This window comes from Anser anser (assembly GCF_964211835.1).
Source record: "Anser anser genome assembly, chromosome: 3".
Taxonomy (NCBI): Eukaryota; Metazoa; Chordata; class Aves; order Anseriformes; family Anatidae; genus Anser; species Anser anser.
In genome coordinates this window covers 10,407,635-10,429,527 of record NC_139722.1, presented here as the reverse complement: position 1 = coordinate 10,429,527, position 21,893 = coordinate 10,407,635, and the positions used below count along the sequence as shown (strand labels likewise).

At 38.8% G+C, this 21,893-nt stretch overlaps 1 protein-coding gene across 8 annotated transcripts in view; it reads right to left on the bottom strand.

Moving 5' to 3' along the window:
* Nucleotides 1-21,893, bottom strand: part of PUM2 (pumilio RNA binding family member 2) — a 70,436-nt gene that overhangs the window by 30,659 nt on the left and 17,884 nt on the right. For 7 of the 8 annotated variants that reach the window (XM_083830555.1, XM_083830557.1, XM_083830559.1 and 4 more), the window contains 9 exons: nucleotides 15,752-15,820; nucleotides 10,466-10,571; nucleotides 9,984-10,171; nucleotides 9,168-9,340; nucleotides 5,569-5,839; nucleotides 5,174-5,267; nucleotides 3,207-3,332; nucleotides 1,885-2,024; nucleotides 129-267 (listed from right to left, as the gene is read on the bottom strand). In XM_083830555.1, coding sequence (XP_083686681.1) covers nucleotides 129-267; nucleotides 1,885-2,024; nucleotides 3,207-3,332; nucleotides 5,174-5,267; nucleotides 5,569-5,839; nucleotides 9,168-9,340; nucleotides 9,984-10,171; nucleotides 10,466-10,571; nucleotides 15,752-15,802 — 1,288 coding nt within the window. In that variant the 5' untranslated portion in view covers nucleotides 15,803-15,820. Of the gene's footprint in view, nucleotides 1-128; nucleotides 268-1,884; nucleotides 2,025-3,206; nucleotides 3,333-5,173; nucleotides 5,268-5,568; nucleotides 5,840-9,167; nucleotides 9,341-9,983; nucleotides 10,172-10,465; nucleotides 10,572-15,751; nucleotides 15,821-21,893 lie in introns of those variants that run through there. The other variant, XM_083830558.1, reaches the window with a different exon arrangement.

The following is a 21,893-nucleotide window of genomic DNA, read 5'->3' as shown; positions in this document are numbered from 1 at the left end:
CTATGTAAAACTCAGTTCTAAGCACTTTATCATAAACGTAGCAGGACTTTGATAGTTAAGTTGGTATCTAATAACACCAATATTTTAACAATTGAGTACACTCTTAATTCACTGATAGACGTACATACCTGGCATGCCTGTAGCAAGACCCTGCCCAAAAGCCAAAGCTGGATTTGCTGCTGCAGCTGCTGCAAGTGACTCTGCCTGCTGCCCTTGCTGACCCTGATTGGGAGTAAGTGGGCGCTGAGTTGCTCCAGCACGCAGAACCTGCAGCAGACCAACACGACACTTTCTTAAAAGGTGAAAAAGCAAGTCCATTATATGCTGCAAAAGGTCTAGAACAGTTGCTTTGCATATTTGATGCAAATTGATACTTAGCTCTGAATTTCACATTGTGAATACTCCACCTTATCAGTTTCAAGGATATATAAACAAAAACAAGCAAATGAACTTGCTCACAGGTGTGACAAAGTATCTGCCCTGCTCCACAGATCTCATGTATGCTCCATCAATGATAATGAGTATGAAGTAAGAAAGAAAATCTGAAAGTAGTAACATTTGTGATCCAGATTAACTGAACACTCGTCCTTCCTTGACAAATACATTTATTACTTGCTCACATTACTCTCAGGCATTGATCAGTGTTAGTATGAATACTTCAAAGCTTGTAGTCTAAATAATTAATACTACTCTGCCAACAATGCTGTAAAAATGCACCCATTAAGGTTTAAAAATTCATGTAACGCATCACCCTACCACACAAGTTTCTTTTATTATGTTCTGACAGCCTATCTATGGGAATCAATCAGATTGAAAAGTAATCAAAATTATTGCAACTACTTTATTCCTCTCAGCTTAAATATTTTCTGGGTCCAAAATAAGAAGAAAACAGTGTCATAGAACGGCTCGGGTTGGAAGGCACCTTGAAGATCATTCAACTCCAACCCCCTACATTTACAATATATCCCCAGAAAATATATTACATGTGATTTGTACCAACTAGATATTAATTTTTATAGACAAAGCAAAAGGCCACTGGAGAGAAGATACAAATTCAACTGTCGATGCAGTTCACCAATAACCATGATCAGTAGGAAGAAAGCTCCACCCAAATAGCAAAACAGCAATGAGGCAACTTGGAGTTCTGTATGGTAACTCAAAGTCATCTCTTATACATCAAAATCCTACAAATGGCAGTGAAGTTAACCATACAGCTAGTAGAAAATGAACTAACATTCATTGAAGCATCTATCAAGCATAACATTATTGTAAATCTTGAATTTTTCGTTTGTGGAAAAAAAGGCCATTTGTTTGTACTGGAGTATCACATTAAGGCTTCAAAAATGCATCCAGAATAACAGTAGAAAATTAATATATTTGTTAAAATCACTTAAAGAAAATCCCAACAAGTTCTTGTAGCAATTGTTTAGTCATAATTTACCAAGGTAAAAATAACAGGAAACATAGGCATGTTGTAATATAAACTACCATTCTCTCTCTTTTCCAGCCCTCATATTAGTTTTCCTAAATTAGTTTTAAATTTTACTTTAAGTACACACACTGTGTTATCTGGACAGGTAAACTCATAACAGCACGGCAACCTAGATTCAAGGAATTATTTTTCATCTATTTTTAGAAATTGAGATTGCAAAACAAGCCAAATATTTGGTATGCAGTAAGTGAATTTTAAGACTATGATAATCAGTAATGTAAAGAAATTGAGAATTAAAATGAAATCAAACATTAAGTTCATTAATATTCACTCATTGTTACAACAGAACAAGAAGGAGTCAAGTAAAGTCTTCTTGAATCTGACCTGCTTTACAGATTGAAAAAGTTAAGTTAGGGCTTTAAAGGCATGTCTCCTTTACACGAAGAACATACCGGTTGCTGTCCCTGTTGTGCCTGTGAAGCCGCTTGCTGATTTGCTGTGGTGTTTGCTGCTGCAGCTTGCTGCTGAAATAAATTGGCTGGATACACCCCCCATGGAACACCGTAATACTGAGGTGGAACCACAGCAGGACCTAAAAACAGAAAACGTGATTATTCTATCTGTTGCAGCCAATTAAAATAATTGTTTACATTGTTTGTAGCATCTCTCATTGATCTATCTTCTAAATGCCAAAACAAAAATCGGTATTAAAAAATAAATTCTCCCATATTAGCAAAAATGACACATTAACACAAATGGGTTAATTTAAAGGATTCTTAAGAAGCCATAACTTCTCTAAGAAAAAATAACCTTGTGAGGCTCAGGTGATAAAAGGAAAAACTTAAGAGTAATTAACGCTTAATCAAAGAACACTCAAAATCAGTTCCCACAGCTGGAAAAAGGATGTCATGGAATGAGCCAAATTCATCCCCCCAGCAGTGATTTACTGAGCCTTTGGCCATCCACTGTTCCTCCCCTTCCATGTAATTCCTTCATGTGCACATGACTACTGCCTCTCCCTCCCTGCCTACTAAATCACAACCCTCAGCATACGCTTAATCTTGCACACTTACCTTTCAACCTGCTGGTAAATAAACATTCTTCTATGGGTTCTATTATTTCTTCTTATAAACAGCTTTTTATATCGTTGTCTTGTACATAAATAAAATATGCAAATACATAATACATCTGTTCTACTGCCTTTCCTGTGAAACCACCAACCAGAGTTCTAGTGTTTTCCGAAATGTTAGGCTCAGGTCTGAGCACTGAGCTGGGACCTGAATACTCAGTAGTGTTGTTTCACAGCACTATCAACTTTTAAAGAGATTTTCCTGGGCTTGGGGCTTATCTGGTGTCTGGGCCTCTTTAGCACCCTGGAGACCCACTTTATTCTCATGCCCACTGGGAAGGAGAAAATCTGGAATTAGAAAACTCATGCACTGAGTAAAAATGTAGGAGGAAATGCCAGCTGTCTCGTCTTCTGAAAATAATACGTTCTACTAATGTCAGATACAACCTTATTAATGATAAACTTTTTTTAGAAAAGAAGAAACCTAATTGTGGCTTGCAAAAGTCCAAAGGAAAGAAATGTTCAGAATGCACACGTAACAAGAACTGAACCCCTTTACAGAGTGAAAAATTTCAAAACTGCAAATATTTCCCTACAAGTCCCTCCTTCTAGAAATACATTTAACAAAAAATAAACAGGACGGACTTTCTTTCTAACTTCATTCAGTAAAATTATCAAGATAAACACTAGAAAGCATTCAGTTACCTGCTAGGGTGGCTGCTGCAGCTAATCCAGCTGCAGTGTATGGGTCAGTACCTGGAGGAGCAGCACTGATAATGTATGGGTTTGGCACAAAAGCAGCTGGAGCCAAGCCTGCTGAGAATACGCCCGCTACAGTAATAAACAGAGTTTAATTATAGCTAACATACTTAGCAAGCATTATCATACTCAAACCAAACATATCACAAGGCATATCTGTTAAAATCAGAACTGCTTACACTTTGGAAGTTTGTCAGAGCAGATACAGTATTATAAAAATCAAAGCTTCTTTCTCTCCTCGCCAGTCCTTTGTTACTGCTCCCAGAGCCTAACAGCTTTGTGTTGCTGATCTACAGACTCCAAAGAAATTGATCTCGTATACAGCTATCCACCCTTAAACAGAATGGATTATTCCAGGTGGAATTTACCTTGCCAAACTTTAACCATCTACATGTCGCACTAGTCTTACAACTAAATCTTCATCAGACAAACCATCTGGTATCTTGGGTGCATCAGCCAGATAAAGAATCACCTGCTAGATGCATAAATCTCTTTTCACTGACAGTAGCAAAAAAAATAGTCAACAATCAGATATTTAAAAACCAGGTATCTGATTTAAACTATCCAGTTATGCAATGCTAACCCCACTTCCACAAGCATCTAAATTTGATGTAAAGATTGTAATGGAAGGCAACAACTGAAGAATCATCAAGCCAAGCACTGCTACCAAGATTTCCTCTTCAGCCAGGTTCACACACCTTCTCCAACGATGAGGCACCAACTAGCCAAGCAAGCACAGCACATCAAACTACGTTCCTCCTTCCAAATAGGAGGTTGGCTGCTAAATTTGTTACGAATGCTGAATGCTCTGTCAGCACTTAGTAGGAAGGGGCTTCTTTGCAGTTCAGAAGTCAAAGCAAGGCATTAGAGAGGACTCGTGGTCTCACACAGATGTCTCAGCCTGCCGTGCTTCCAACCCCATGACTGTACCCCTCAGCTGGATGATGCTGAAGAGCCGCCACTTTTACAGCCCAGCTGTAGGCTGCCGATCCCTGCTTAAATCTGCCTGACCTGGCGCAATCCAGCTCAACAAGCTGATGGAGGAAACTGAGCCCTCACCATACCACAGGAGAGCGAAAGACAATAGTTTGGAGATGCTGCTTCCTCCTCCTTTCTGCCTTTCTGATACCGAGAACCCTTTTTCCCCTTGCAGTTAATGCACGGATGCAGAAACCTCAGCAGCCTGGTGGTGGAGAGCCGAAAGGGCCGAAATCTTTAAATCTGTCCTACAGCGCCAGAATTTGAGGAGCTCCCTTCCGTAAATGAGGAATTGCTTCCTCGTACGTGCCAACCTCACCCGCTTCTCCCTCCCCAAATGCACATCTTTGCCACAGTGGCTGATAAAACTGATACTGGTGTCACTGAAACAGCCTCCTTGTTGAGCTGGTAGTGAGCTTCATGCAAGAACTTTATCCATTCAACTCATTCACTGCATTACTTTAACAGACAGCAAGAATTCTTGCTAAAGAATAATTCCAGAAACCAAAAGGTATTGTTTGATGCCATTAACAAAGAAAGAATTAATCAACCCAAACACTAAAAGTTTGATTTCCAAATTCTACTATATAATGGTTTTAGCTGGACTACCAAAAACATTGAACTGCATAACAGCATGACAAAAGTGCTGTTTCTATCACTACTTATAAGAGAAAAACAACTTTTTTTGAAGTAACTTTCATTTCTTTGCATACAACAGTTCAAAGTAAAAAAAAATACACAAAAGAATGAATCAGCATACAGTATTTTCTAGGGGCAGGACAGTCAATAATTTGGGGCATTTTTCAGGAGGACCACTAAAATCAGCCAACCAGTCTATATAAATTAGAATAGAGCAGGTGAAACAAAGGAGTATACCAGAGCATCACACACAAACATTTGCCACAGACACCTGCTGCACTCGACAAAAACCTCACCTATGTGTGGCTGCTGAGCTGCAGCCAGTGCGTATTGCTGCTGCTGGGCTGCTGTTAACTGTTGAACAGTCAGAGCATTAGTCCTCTGGAAAAGCTATTAGAAAGAAAAAAACAAAGAAAAAAGAAGCACTTCAGTTTTCAAAAGTCAGGGCTATAATTGACTGGGATTTATTTATTAAAAAAAAAAAAAAAGATTAAACCAAGCTTCTACCCTAAGAAGTTACTTAACTGGAAAATTATGCACCAGTATTCTTCCAGATTAAATATATATTTCCCTTTAACTACATCAAGGACATATAATAAAACAAAATTCATTACATGCTTAAACAACTATCAAAGAGGATAATGCATAACTTAAAGGACCCATCTGGCGTCTTTTCAAGTCCAGTACTAACCTGCTGCTGAGAATTGTAGTCAAAAAGTCCTACAGTAGCTCCCGAAGAGTCCATTTGTACCTGATTGCCAGGATAGTCAAATTGTAGAGAATCAAGACCAACTTGTTCCATGGCATCTAGATTCTGATTTTCTGGATTTGAAAATTCTTCTACCAGAGGCTTGTGGGCTGTAGGATTGGGAAGTGGACCTAATCCTTCTGTGGTGCTAGGATTGGGACCCAAGCGTTCAGCTACTTCTGTTGGGGAGGCTTGTCGACTTCCAGGGGTACGACTGTTTAGAAGAAATTCAAGATAGACTCTTACAGTCTTAAATAACACCGTCTATTGACAGAGTACAGCATTTCTACTTTAAAGGGATCTCTGAACACAGAGATGTTACAAAGGAGCACAAGAGACTGATTTTAACCAGCATGCACTGATGGCTCAAGGTAAAGGATACATTTCATTTCAAAGCATAATTCCTTTTTCTTTCTTTTTTTCTTTTAAACTTTAGAATATACATGTCTCTAAATCACTGTAAGAAGAACAACAAACTAATCTTTGAGGCTATTTACAGTGAAGTGGAGTGAACTGCAATAACCTGTAACTTTTGGGATGGCTCTTTACTGCATGTTGGGGGTGACAGAATCACTATAAAACATACTGAAGAGAAATAATTAAAAATAAATAAAAGGACATGGCTAAGTGGATCTCACGTCAAAGGAAGAGAAGGCAACAATAAAAGTTCCACCAGGAAAGACAAACATACAATGCAGCTAGTATCCTTCACATCTCAAAGCAAACAATACATTTTTCACCTCTAAGTAAAACTGAAAGTCCCTCATTTAGCAATCAATTAAAACATTTCATTTCCTACACAAGCGATTTAATAGACTACACCAGATGATTGCTCAGGGGAAAAAAGCGTCCCTAGTATAACCCCATTAATTCCATCTCAACTTTCCTAAGAATAAACACAGCCCATTGTTCCGGAGGAAAATCCTTAGGATGGAGCAAAAATGTGAGTGCTCTTTTTTCTTCTGACAGCAAGTCAGAGATATGCAGCTGGAAACTGTTTACTGTGTCAAAACCCTGAAGTTCAGCTTTCCAAACGAGAAGAGCTGGAGGTGACTGTCTGGGATTTAGACAGCTACACTTAGGCATCTGTAGGTGCACTGGTGTTTAAAACCCCACTGAGGATGAAAATTTAATTAGTGCCATTGACAGAGCCTAGATAGCAGCTCAACTGACCAGTCACTAGGAATTAACTTTAGGGTGAAAACTGAATCATTCTCACATCTCCACAGCTGTACTGACTGCACCTCCACTGACTGCAGGCGAATCCCCCAGTGCACCTGCAAACACCTGCACGCAAACACCTGAACTGAGACGTCAGCAGATTCACATCCTAAATAGATTCCCAACCCTGTATTTGGTTAGATTTAAGGTACCTTAATTTGGACTGGTATCTTACCTGCTGTTTAGACTAGCCTTTCTTTACTGACAATAATTTAAAGTCAGCTACCAGGAGTGAGCTGTGTGAGAGTCTATAATCCCTTAACACATTAGTTGTGTTGAGCACTGTGATTATATCTATCTATCATTTCTCAGGTAACACACAAATTCCAGTCAAGTCTGCTTTATCTGTGAAGACTGGGTTCATAACCAGAAAAAGCAATCTTACAGGACTAAAATCGTATCTATTCCAAGACTACACTGCCAGAAGACTAATTCTAAGATAGAGGCACAGCCTTTAGTACCTGTTCTCCTCCCTCCTCAGGGCTCCAAAGCTGAAGTCCCTCTTCTTCACCAAAGCATAAGGTTAATGCAAAGAAATCTGCTAGTACTTACGCACTTGCTAGTATCAACTCTAAAGAGATATTTAGTGAGCTAAGTCAACAGCACTATATGTTCTACTACTTTGGACAAAATACTTCAAGATAAAGCACAGTTATACTAGGGTTTTTTGTTTGTTTGTCATCGGTTGTTTGTTTTGTTTGTCACGTTTGTCATATTCAATCATCTACAACGTACTGGCTATCATCTAAGTATCCTAGCTAGTAACTGTGTCTTGCTCAACGAATAAACCTGAGTTTGAAGCCATTTAACATTCCTTATTCTTCCCAAGTGACACACAGCATCAAAAAAGTGAAGAACAAAAGGAAGAGGCAGTTATTTCAGTACGTATTTTAGTTTAAAAAATGCCATGAGTAAGTACAATAAAAATACAAGGAGGCAGACAGGACAAAGTTTCTTTGTTAATACTTATGTTTACTTAGCAGAGGATGCTCCTCATATTGGTGCTGTTCTTGCTATAGTTAAAGTTGTGTCAATACTTCAATTATAAACCTCTACGTGGAGGGCCCTATACCATCACTTTATACGGGCCATTTAAATCGGATGACCTTATGTTTTGAGAGGTTTACTGGCTTTGGATGCTTTTTTGCACTCGTTTTTAGTCATTTCCCTCTTTAAATAGTACAAAAAGTACTTTACAAACAAGTATTTTAAAACTGAAATAGATTCTGGAAAAGAAAAGTGGGACAAAATTTATTCTGCATTTGCTACTTATAATATTGGAAGCAAGTTTATTTCACATATGGCGGAATGCATCCGAAAGGAGTTAATTAGTTTGAGCTCTCTGATATGGTTGATACATATTCTTTTCAACAACGTGTCCTGAAAAATAGGCCTGAAAACTCCTTCCTTAGCCTCAGGTGACTACATTTGTTTTTTTTTAAAGGATAGGAAATACTTACATATGGGATTCAAACACACATTTTAATATACTTGTTTAATTATAAACTAATGAAATCACAACTATTCGGTCACATTCATCACATTGATACCAATTTATGAGCAGCACTCTAGTTTTCTAATCCTGCTAACTCTTCTGTGTGACAGTTATAAATGCACCAGTCATTTAAAACCAAAGATTAATCCTCTAAAAACACCCAATTTAAAATGCATTTTATTATTATGGGGAAAAAAAAAAAAACAGGCTGGCTGTGCTGTCCTATACGAGTTTGTACTTCAAAAACATTGAGCTTGCTCCATTTTGGTTCATAAGAAAGCAATTAAACTGTAACATCATTCTATATTGCGAATAGATAACATTCAGCTGTGTGAATAGAGAAATACATTGTTTCTCCTTAGCCAAATAAATGGTTTCTACAAAAACTTTTGTGGGGAAGTAGCTGTGTTAGACTGCGGTATCCACCAGCAAAATTAGAAGGCAAATTAAAATTCTGTAGGACTATCTCTCTACAACAACAATCAGATGCAAAAGTTATAAAGTATTAAAAAGAAGCAGAGAGAGAAAGGAATTTTCTTTGCAATTAAAAGGGTGAAAGCTTTCATCCCTCTTTAATTCACCACATCGAGAAGGTACTCATTTACTCTGAAGAAAGACTTTATTAAGATGAACCTGTCTCATGAGAAGTGATACACACACTAATGACATCCTAAGAAACATGTGGCACAGTGGGAAAGGGAGGACGTGAGGTAGCAGCAAGAATCAATCTGCAGCTGGATAATGCTTAAAGCTGACACACAAACCAGAACTGTAATAATGCCTTAAGAGACATGCTTGTCTTCTTGAGAAACAGTTAAAAGCTTACTTAAAATCTTTGCAATCGGCATCCATTCCATTTGGCAAACCTCTGCCATTTATTTTAGTAACATCCTCATCATCTCCTTGTTTAAGATCTCTGTTTTTGTCCTCCTCAAATGGAGAAGCCTTGCCTTTCTGATCTCCTTTCTCAGGTCCATCTGTTTCAGCATCTCTAGTGCCCTGAGGAAAAAGAATCTGTTTGATTCTGAGTATTTAACAGAACACAATAGGAGCACCACAAGGTGACCTAATTCTACACTACAGTGCACGTAAACAATACAAACAGTTTGTTTTCAATGAAATTGCATTTGGTGGGTAACTTGGTCATCAAGTTTCAACCACATGCAATTAATAACTGCCAGAATGTGAAAAGGAATGCCAAGATTTATAATGGAAGAGCTAACTCAACCTTAACTATAGCGGCACTGTTAAAGCAGTAACACCTCAAATTAAACTTTATCTTACACAGTTAAAACATCCAGTACATGAAACCGCCTTATACTGAAACACAAAATAGAAAGTTCTAAAATAAAGCCCATTACAGATTTTAAATTAATGGATTTGCAATCTTTTTTCCTACCTTTATTTAAAGGTATTAGGAAAGTACTGTTTTTAAGACAGCTATTTAGTCAAGATTCCCAAACCACTTCCCTCTGACCTCTTCTGCCCCCTCCAACCAAGGAAGAAAGGCAGATAGCAACTACACACTTCCTTCTAAAAAGAAGAGATAAAAAAAAATGGACAAATTAGGTGGAAAATATAACCATGTAAATCAGTAAGACTACAGTAGATAACTAATCAAGTTTAACACTATATTACTTACAAAAGCTCCTTTCCTAAACCGGGAATCCAATTTATCAGCTGGAGAGGAACTTAACACATATTCTACCATGCTCACTCCAAGGCCACCACTTTCTGATCGCGGAGACAATACAGCATTTACTTCACTGTTTCCATGAAAACCCTGTCCAGGCTTTCTCTGTACCATAATAGGCTGGGACATAGAATGGTCTGTTAAAAATAAATAAATAATCACAATTGTACTTTCTGAATACAATTTGTTATATTTTTGCATTTCATTACAGATGAGAAATGAAATGAAACCAAAATGCAATTACATAAAAAATTCCAAATCTCACTTTCAAAAAGTATTTCTAGCACACAACCACCAGTGCAACATAGATTTCTACAGTTAAAACAAAAGGAAAAACGAAATTTAACATATACCTAACACTTATTGTACTGTTTTACTTTGAAATAACACTAAACGCGACTGACTTTTCAGTACATATATTCATCACTTACGAGGAGTTCCCCATGCAGTCTCTCTCCACTCATCACCAAGGAATATCCCTTTTTGTCCATCTTTTGCTGAATCATCAGGTTCCCAAAACTTTTTGGCAGGTAGAAGCTGTTTAAAAAGTGAAAATTGGTTAATTTAAAATATGCTTATAGATAGGTAAAAAAAAAAAAAAAGCCAAAAAAAAAAACAATATAACAAAGAGGACAGGCAATTTGTTTTAGAGAGGCCAATACCAAAGTCAGCTTTACATAAGGAAGCGTGCACAGCCAAGAAATAATGAAAAAAAAGACTAAAAAGTTGTTGCTGATGCTGCATAAAAAATTGTTCGAATGACCCCAACAAGACAGATTCTGAAGTTATGAAGAACTGATAGTGAATATAGAAGCAGCTCTGATAGAAAGTTAATCACATTAATCCCTGCGTTAAACTAAGTCAATCCTCTCAGAAACGTTAACATAACACTGCCTCCTCTCTGTTTTGGCTCAGAAGCTTGGCCTTTAACTAACACCATCATGACGAACAGAAACAGAAGCAGTTCATTATAAAGCTCTGCTCACTCAAACACATCACGTTCCAAACTTCAGTAAGCAACTAACCCACACCGTGACAAGTCAGCTGCTCCAGACCATGTGGATCTGCTGGTTACAAGTCGCTGACCACCACATTTGCAGCCTCCACGTACCAGCCGTTTCATTTAGCTGTATGATTTTTTTCATTACTCCTTCTAAAGCAAAGTTTCAAGCTCAAGTTGAAAAGTTGTCAGTATCAGAACCACTTCTGTACTGCCTTCGAACAGAAGGCTTCGCGTGACATGACCGAAGCACCACACAAACAAGAATCTCTCTCCTGTTGCTTAACTGACAGACAAAAATCATTCAACTTCACATCTGCCTAACATGAGCCTTGATGAAACTATTAACAACAGGTTTTTTTCTTAATGTAGCTTTGAAAGAGTTCATGAAAACTGCTTAAAGTAGAGGTTAAGACTGCCATTAGCAGGTCACAGATATTAATAATGAAACAACAGAGGTGAAAGGAGCTCCCCTCTGGTAACTTAAGGATTGCTGATTGATGTTTCCTGTGTCTCCCAGAACTCTTATCACAAAAATATTTTGATTAACTAAGCTACATACTGAAATCCCTGCGTTCTTTATATAAAAAATTCAGTAACACAGAAAGACTTGGGTTAGAGATGACCAACAGCCAAAGCCCAACATAACTATTTATGGGATTGTACTATAATTGCAGGAGTATCGCAGTTATGACCTGCCCTGACAGATGTCCTCTCCCTCAATACACGGGAGAACCACCACCGCCTTGGGAGCACCGGGATGTTAATTTAACCACAGGTTTAAGAGCTGGATGAAGCCAGCCATCAGAAGGTTTGAAAACAGATTCATGGAATTTAGAACTACAGCTCAACTAAAAAGCAAAAGATTGCAAATTTCAGATCAACCTAGACAATCTATTAATCTTTTTCTGCTTCATGTGGTAATTTTGTACCAAGCCCACGATACTACTTATTTTTCATTTTGTGACATTATTATAACAGCAAGCAAGCACTTCATGACATCTGTGAAATGTCAGTGTTGAGAGAGGGAAAGAGAACCACATTTTATATTAAATGCAACCCAACAGAAATTCAAAGATATTTCCAGCTGAGATTAGAGCTGTAAGGAATAACAAAAGCAGAAGTCAGAAAAAAAACTGATCAAACAGTGTCTTAGGTGTCATAAAATTAGCAGGTACCTTCCAGTATGAAAGTGGAGCATCGTTTTTACAATTCCACCGTCACACAGGTGTTCAGACAAAACTATGGCAAACAGTAAGCAAATTCAAGCAGAACACACTGCAACACTGGCTTTGATTTCAAAACTCATTTGCAGGATTTCTGTCAGAGGAAGAAACTGTCCACTGATAAAAAGGTGCACAGGCTAAAGTACGTGGGTTAATTTTTGTTTGTTTGGGGTTTTGTGTGCGTTTTTTTTCTTCTGTTTGAAACTGCATACTCTAGTTCCAAATATACACTCAACTTCCTACAGCCTTAACTATTCCAGTACGGAGAGAAAATCTTCAACTCGGAACATAATGCCATCATCTATACCTCAAGAGGCTAAATTTAAGATTGAACAGATTTAAAGAAAAACTTTTGGCTGAATTTAACACATACAAGAAGTCCCTCCAATATCTAAATAATTTTTTTTTTAAGATTAAAGAAAAAATGAGTAATTGTGTTTCTGTTTAAGAGGCAAGAAAAAAATCATTTGATTAGTTCCACAAAAAAAAGGTAATCAAGAACAGGTCATCACAAATATAAAAAGTAACTATAATCACCTTGCTTTACCCTTTGGTATGCCTTTTGCTCAATATTTCCTGCATTTAACACAGTCAGTTGTAGTTGAAGAGAAACTTTATAAAAATACATCAATTCCTAATTCAAAATAATGGAAAAAAATTGCCATATTTCTTACTAAGCTCTTCCAACAGTACCCTCAAAGTATCTTTTCCAGTACTGGCACTGAACCCCGTTATGTCTCTGCTAGATGAACAAAGCCCTTTCTATGCATAGACGATAACCACTTACACTAAAGCTGCCTCTCAACCAGCTCAGATAAGTAACTGCAGTCTCAATTACTGGGTCTTAAAATAAGGACTTTTTTTTTAGGATCAGAAGTTATTCCTACACAGCTTTCTACAGTTTCTCCAAATGAAGTCTTGACACCAGAAATGGATACACTCTCCCTATAACAAAATTTATGTGCATATTGATTCTCTCATTTTCTGTCAGAAGAGATGTTATTGAATAAAATTATTTTATATTTTGTTTGACAATTAATTTTTATGTATGCCTGTATTAGGTCAACTAAGGGTCCTGAAGCCCAATATGCCAGCCCTGAAATAGCAAACAGCAGATGCCCAGAGAAGAGAAATAGCAACACGTGTCAGTATTTCTTCAGAATATCATCGTGACCTTGAGGGTCATGATAGCTTCTGCGAGCTGGAGCCAGAAGCAGCATCTGCGTTTAACCAGTCTAACAGCTAGTTTTAGGAGACCTTTTTAGAAAGATGCCTGCAATACAGCAGATCGCTCGCTAATAAAACTTCAGGCTGCTTCTTTACAGAAGGAATGAATTAGCAGTGAATTGCAAGACAGACAGAGGCTGAGGATCATCCCGTGACTCTACGAACCGGTACTTCTGGCTCACGTTACCAGTCCTGTTCCCGATACTGACTCACACCAGGCTCTATCGGAAGCCAGCTCAGATGAATACCTTCACAGAAGGTCTTCCAGAATGTATTATTTCCAAATATTTTCTGGGACAATGAAAACAGATTCTGTACTATATTCCTTTGTGTTAGCACCTGGAAGTGATACTTGCTTGAGGATTCACAAACAATCTTAATTTCAGTAACGATGTGAAAAGTAAGACCTAATGGGCTCCAAATGTTAGGAAGCATTGAATCCCAGTGGGTGGAAAAAAAAGACCGAGAAGACTAAGAATTATGAACAAGAAACTAAGTTCAATTCAGAGAGATTTACCTATCTATGGAGAAAAATTAAGGGAGAAAACTCCCCGATAGCTAGAAGCAGAGCCCTTGAAATGACCTCCCTTTCAAGCCTTCTGAAGCAGTCATAATGACAGAACTGTAGGGGTTGGAAGGGACCTCCAGAGATCATCGGGTCCAACCCCCCTGCCAAAGCAGGTTCCCTAGAGCAGGCTGCCCAGGTAGGCGTCCAGACGGGCCTTGAGTATCTCCAGAGAAGGAGACCCCACAACCTCCCTGGGCAGCCTGTCCCAGTGCTCCGTCACCCTCACCATGAAGAAGTTCTTCCGCATGTTGGTGCGGAACTTCCTGTGCTCCATTTTGTGGCCATTGCCCCTCGTCCTGTCCCCACAAACCACTGAAAAGAGGTTGGTCAAATCCCTCTGTCTCCCACACCTCAGGTGTTTAGACATTGGTGAGACCCCCTCTCAGTCTTCTTTTCTCCAGGCTGAACAGACCCAGGTCTCTCAGCCTTTCCTCACAGAAGGAAGCACAGAACGTACAACTACCAATTCTAGTTTACACGCCTAATTACGAGGGTATTTTCTCTAATAGTTTGGACGGCTGTTAAAACAACAAAAAAGAAGGTCAAAACATCCTGGAATACATTCCATGAACTAATCTATTGTTGTGCAATACATTAAGAAAACTACTAAGTCAACCCACTGATTTGAAAAGCTGTGTTAAATGAAGACACCTGGAAGACACTATCAAAATGAAAGGTGTAATAGCCTAGTAAGCTCAGGGTCGCAATATAATACTAATCTCTGATACTAGATTACTCCACCAGAACTGCTTTCTTTTTAAAACAAATCTTCATAGTTCTGCAGAATACATTAAATGCTTCATTAACATCAGAAAAACCAAATAAGAATAGCAACGTGTCAGCCAAGAAGTGTTCAGCACCTAGAACATGACATTTGTTTTTTGTAAGTTAAAGCTTCCCTTCAGCATACAGTCCTGTAATTTTTTTTAAAAAATTAAGCAGAAATATCACTCATCACTGGTTCAATTATCAAAAAGCTTTATCTACTATCCAGCAAAACAAATGGACCAGTATTTGAAATCTTTGTTCAATAGGAATTTATTTCATTACCATATCCTGCCATGGCAAGTAACCCTAATGCACGCTCATTACTTTTCAAACAGTTCAGGTCCTTCAAAGGCAGTTCCCTGAGTTACCCTCTATTACCTTCACAGCTTTTTCAAAAAGTACATTGACAAAAAAAGAAAAAGAAAAAAAAAAGGAAATTAAAAAACTCCTCCTCTCCACCTAGCTAGATTAAAATCTTCTTTTAAGGAGTAATTAACAGGAAAGGCATAGTAAATTACCACATATTTCTGCTAGGCTGTGCCAGTGCCTCTTTCCCTGAAGCCAAAACCCCTTGCAGATCCTAGCCTCCTTGGCTTGTTGGAGGTAGCAACTGTTTTGCTCATTTAGACAGAGTGGCAATGAAAACCTGCCTCGTTTCATAAAACTGAGCAAGGTTTCAAAGAAATGACATCGTCACTTCCCCAACAGTATCAGTCATCTGCTGAGACTGACACAGTAACAGCACCCATCCCAGTACTCTTGCAAGCCACTTAGTTCATTCTTCACCTTAGGAAGGAGATCTCAGGGGCCTGAAAAATCAATTTGGTCTTAAAAGAAGCTATATACTCCATTTGATATAGTTTTTGACTTCTTAGATTGTATCAGAATTTCCAAACCTCCCGCTGGATTTTGAGCCCTCGATAGTTACCTCTCCCATTCCCCGAGATTCTAGGGCAAGAGCTTGAAACTCATGATTCATCTCATCCACAGATCGGACCTGCAGGAAGGGAAAAAAAAGAGTGATCCGTTACACAGTCCAATGTGTTTTCACAAGTTTAGCCTGCAATACTCCGCATTTTTAACACTTGAGAGCACACAAAATTTGCTACCCAACCTAGGCTGGACCTGAGTCTCGATCTCGTGAACGGCCACGGTTAATGACCAATTTAATGAGCCAAGTTAATACAATAAACAACGTGCAAGAAATTCCACGGAAAACTTAAAAACTATAAACTTCATATATCCAGACGGAAATCACTCACCACGGAAACAGTGACCAATATTGTATTTGCAATAAATAAAGGGAAATTGAAGACCTGAGCACTGAATATAGTTCAGAAAGGGGATGGCTGGTTGCACACAATGTTACTGCGTACACTTAGCAGCAAACAAAGGAAAGCTCACAAGACGGGTCACAAAAGCTACTCGTAGCGCGTTGCTATCACAGCCTAGTAAGTGACTGCATGACTGCACGAGCACAATTTCTCTTGCCTTCTTCCAGGAAATAGCACTCTTCTGTGTGTGCGGGGGGTGGTGGGGGTGGATTTCGTATTTTTAAACACAGAAGGTGTATTACAAGTGCAAGAGCTGGTGCTGAGACAAGCAGCCCCCTTTTCCACGGCATGCAGCACCAGGGGCGTTCTCTCCTGAGAAATTTGTTTCCACGAGGAATTTTTAAAGCCATAATTAGCTTAGAAAAACAAATAAAGGGAAGTTCGGAGTTGTTTCTTCTCTTCCCGTCTTTCTCACTAGGGAGATGCAGCAGGGTAAAATAATGAAAACAAATTCTTCAAGTGTAAAGAAAGGAAAATCGAAGTTTTCCTCCTGATGCCCGTCTCTCCCAAGGATTTTGTCTCCCCTAATAAACCCACCTGTTCACATTAACAGATACAGCAAAATAAAGTTATTCCATACAGCTGATAACACATTAAGACCACTTTTAAAAAAAATACTCAAATGCTAGGCAAAGAAAATGTTGTGCTTATATTCCGGCACAAGCAGCTTCACCAATTCGTTCTTAGCTTTGAGGAAGTTTTTATTGCCTGCCAATAGATGTTTTAATCTCAACATTCTACTCTTAAAGTACTGTTATTGCCCCATAATCATTATAAACCATTACATTTGAGGTTGTCTCTCTATACTTCTGAAAGTTCACAGACCAAAGATGAAATCTTCCCTCTGAAAGTCAGATTTCGAAGCCAATTCAGAACAATTTCGGTGAGAGCAAATTGAGTTTCATAGCGAATTACGAAAAAAATATCAGCACCTTGGCCTTTTTTCCAGAGATGCTGACATTTAAGTTAATTATGTTGATTTTATTCTTTTAAACACTGTAAGCAGATTGTCATGTATCTTTAAAAAGAAAGCTAAACACATTTTTCAAATTAATTTAAAATTAGGTTAATTGTAAACTATGTGAAACAAGCTCTTCATTAGCTCAGAGGGATAATCAAATCTTTGTGCGTGCACATGGAAAAATGAGCTGTAGAAGAACAGGAATTTTTTAGAAAGGAAAACTGAAGTTTCAAGTTTTGAAGAACTTCTGAATTTATTAGAATTCTGTCTGTAGATGGCTGGGAGACTTGAGTATCTTACCGTAAGCCGCTCCCCAAAATAAGTCATGCACTTTAGTTTCAATTACAATTCAGAAGTACTTTAGGTACTTCTGTCTCAAGATATGTGGTTGTGGTCTAACAGGACTTCAAAACAAAATTTATAGCTCATGTTTGCCACGTTTACCATAAATTCTACCCAAATAATCACTGTTCAACTAAATAAATAAATAAATAGGTATCTTTTTTGTACAAGACCTAACAGCAAATACTTATTTTTCCCCAGCTCAACAAAGTTCAAGCACAAGGCTACACACACTTCCGAATCTCTAAGAAAAGGCACTCCAAGAAGCGGGGTAACAGCGCAGCTAACTCTTTTTTCCTGCTGAGTTTCAAGTCAACTGAAGTTTCCTGAAACTGAAAATAAACTTGAGTACGCTGAACTTTGGTTCTGCTCACTCGCCCCTTTCTTACAAAGCCGAAATTTAAGTTAGCGTTATCTCTTGCTACCAGCAGCACGAAAAATAACAGTCCTATTACCGGAGCAAAGAGGGTCCCAGTTTGCCTTTCCATCAAGGACAGCAGCCACAAAATGTTGTCCCGTATCATGAATACAGGTTTCACAGATTAGCTTGCAGACTGGCGAAAATGCAAGCAGCACTAATATCTGGAGAAGATCTGCTGTTGTCAGTGCTAGCCCCGATCTCTACAACCACAGAAGAAAACATCTACAACACAGGCAAGCCAGCTACACCTAGCACCACGCATACAGACCTGCCCTCTCCTGAGAAAAGAGACGTTGGGTAGTTATCCACACTACCAGGAAGTTTTAATTATGTTTTCTCTAACTCAGTGCCAACGTTCAGCTAATTCATATGCTCCAGAAATATGCATTTTTAAGACATATTTCTCTTGCAGAAAATACGGTCTTACCTTAAGAAAATCAGAATATTCAAAAATGTTTGAGAAAACTTTTATTCCTTCCCTGGCTAGCATAATTCATAAAACAACACCAAAAAAAATCCTTTGAACCTTTTTTTTTATTAACAAACATACTCAACATTTACAAATTTTTCATGGTTTTGGTTGGTGACATCTATTTTCTCGTTGTCTTCTCCCCCACAATCACTCTGAAGTCTGCTCTTCCTCCATTTGCCACCTACCTGCTCTTGGAATTAGCTGCTAGATCTAATCTTAGTTTTCAGGAGCTGAAAGCGAACAAACATTTCCTACTACGAGAAGCTGGCAGTCGTTCCACAATTCTGATACATGTCAGATCATTCCCCGGGCCCACTAAATTACACACGAATGGAAACGACACACCAAAAAAAAAAAATCCTTTCGGTATTACAATTCTCACACAGTGATGTTAAAAGGATGGATCAGAATTTTCTATCAGTATGTGAAAGGGGAAAAAGTTCATGGATACTCTGAAACCGTTCTTTTTCCACTTCCACTGAAACTGGATACAACGTGCTGGCGTACATTAGTCCATTATTCATCACAGTATTAAGCAGGAGGTTTTAACGCTGAGTCCAAAAATAGTGTTTTTTTTTTAAATATAGACGCTTTCTTTCTTGAATTTACACTCCCTCTCTGCCCTGTCTGTAATATATACCAAAAATGTATTTTAAATCTAAACATATATGTAAAAACCTTCTTTTACTCTGTTCGAACTCCCGGAGTAGGGCTCTCATTTCGACTCTGTCTCGTTCCTACCTCGCTGTCTGTCCACCAGACAATCCTCCCTCTGAACGCTGCAACATCCAACCACCAAACTGAGCTGATGCTAGAGGTAAAAAGGCCTAGGGATCTACTGCTGAGCAGGTCAGTTCAGCCATTCTTCCCGTGGAAGCTTTCGCCACTTCCCTTGCAATTAACTCGGTCGTCATCGAGTAAAGGGTTTAACCTTTGATTCAGGTTTTTCTTTCCCTTTTCTGCGCATGGGGATTTCACCAGCACAGCCCGCTGAGCTGGCTGCAGCATGGATTTGGGACGGGGAAAGCAACGAGCAGGAGCTGCTCCGGAGCACGGTGGGGTCGAGCACCGGCGGTACCAGGTGGAAACTGGAAACCATGCCCTGAACTCGGGGTGGCATCAAGGAGCCGGGCTGCTGACTGCACGGCCATCTAGAATTACCCCAAGAAATGCTGCTTAAAATTATTTCCCCTGCTGGAATCTAGGCACCTGAATCCTAGGAGAGAGGTAGGTACTCTCTCCAATATTGTTACAGAAGTTATATGTGTATTATATAGGAGAGAGTAGTGGTACTCTCTCCAATAATTCTGAATCCTGCTACAAATAAGCTCCTAAATATTTTCTGTGATAAAACAAGCAAAGATAAGCCCTTTCTAAATATATATATTTGGGAGAAAAATAATAAAATTAAAATCAAAAGAGAGATGATCTTCTCACTTTACACACCAGAAGTGGGCTAACAAGCTGACCGGGAAGCCCATAAGCCACATTTCCTGCATAAAGACATTTGGATTCCCATCTCTCCCTTCCCAGGTCAATACTGTAACCCCAAGACAGAGAACACAGGATGGGTTTTGCTGCTGAAGCTGTGGTCCTAGGCGAGATTCAACACCTGGCAATTACAGCATCGTGACTGGAACGAAAGGGAAGCTGCTGGTCGCAAGGCGAATGCTTGAGCCTCCTTCTGTGTTTTGCTGAAAGACTTCAGTGCAAAATTCCTTTTCAGTAGTTTTCTACAGGGGGTGGCTCTTCTGCAGCTTTTATCTTCTTATATATAGTATATTCTTACGGCAGAGACTTCACATCAGCAAATTAAACTAGTATAGGTACACAGAAATGGCGGTATTTTGAAACACAGTACGTAGCGACTCTGCCAGCCCTCCAATTAAGTTAAATCCTGTCTTGTACTGTTATGTTGGACACTTGACAAGAAATACAAAAAAGCTCATTTAACATTTCAGCATTTTGAAATGACTGAAGAAAAATACTATTTTTTGTATATAAATTAAAGCATTAGACAAATCTAGCAGAGATTTATAACGAAGAACAAGGGAAAAAATGCAACAAGCCTAAACTGCAAACCCCAAAGCCTCTACTATCAAATACAGTAGTTCAGGGCTGTACACATGGTTTTCTACTCCAGAATATGTTGCCAGTTTCACAGTTTCCTTACTCTAGTTTTGAGGCTAGCCATTCCTGTGTCCAGATAACAGAAGCGCTTCGGCAGCTGAATAAGCAACTTCTAGAATCATAAGTAATAATGGAACCATGTTTTGTATCTAAGTTAATTACAAACTGCTAAATATTTAGCGTAACTTTTTAAGAAAACAAGGCATTTGTTTGATTAAAACAGCCTTTGGCTAGATGCATCTACTCATACCTCTTTGAAGCAACAAAGAGCCAAAAGCTCGCTCAATACCAAGCTGCCCAGTAGACGTTTATGCTCCTGAGTTAAACATCTACAGGCACAGTGCATTTTGAAAATAAGTAATATTTTCTGAGCAACATATACGACAGTAACACAACTGCAGACTTGCCTAAATACTCCAAAGTGAATTACAAGACTGCTTAAAGAAGCAGTCTAAGAAAACAACTTCATTAGGCGTTTCGGAAAAAACACTTAGGCAACCTATTTTAAGTTCTAACACACATCCACACATTAAAAATCTCAAAAGGACAGTATTTTCCCCAGTATGTACTTGACGATTTTCGTTTCATTAGTGTCCTAAAAACCCACTGAAAATTTCCACAAGCAAACGAATTAATTCTTTAATCTGTATATTTTAGGTTTCTGAACTGATACTCTGAGATCTAGATGTTTACTTTTGCACTCCATGACCCTTCACACATTCGGATACTCTAACAAAAGGAAATTTACTGTCAGTTTAGTTGCCCCACATCAGCCATCACTGCATGTTACTGTTCCTTAGAGCACAAGTTTGAGAAGCATCCCTACCAGTGACAGTGAAAAAATGAATCTATAATATCGAGGTAGTATTTTTGTAGCACATAGTGAGAAACATGCTGCAAGAGCACTTCCTGACCCACTGAAAATGCAAGGCACAAAAGTGTGGGGTGACCCCAACACCTGACGTGTATACACAACCACCAGTGGCTGGGTAACCCTCTGCTTGCTTGCTTGCTTTTCTTGTTTGTCAGTAGGGGCACCAGGAATCTGGAATCACGCAGGCTGAAGAAGGGAACTTCCTAAATTCCTACAAACAGCAATAAATAAATAAACAAACAAATAAAATACATATATGTATCAATATGCCGGATGACATCCCACAAGACACTGGCACAGCTGCCAATTACAGATCCATTTCCCAGTCCTCTACCAACAGAGAGTAAAAACCAAGTCCAACAGGACACCGCCTCCACCAAGAGAGGCAGAGGAAAACGAAGCACATCTTTCCACCTCCTTCGGTCCATTTGGTGGTTACACTGGCCCTGTGAGATTCAGAAACCTTGGGTTCTGTTCCTGGCTGTGAAATGAAATGTGCTCTAGGAAACCTGCAATACCACTCGTTCCCCACAAAC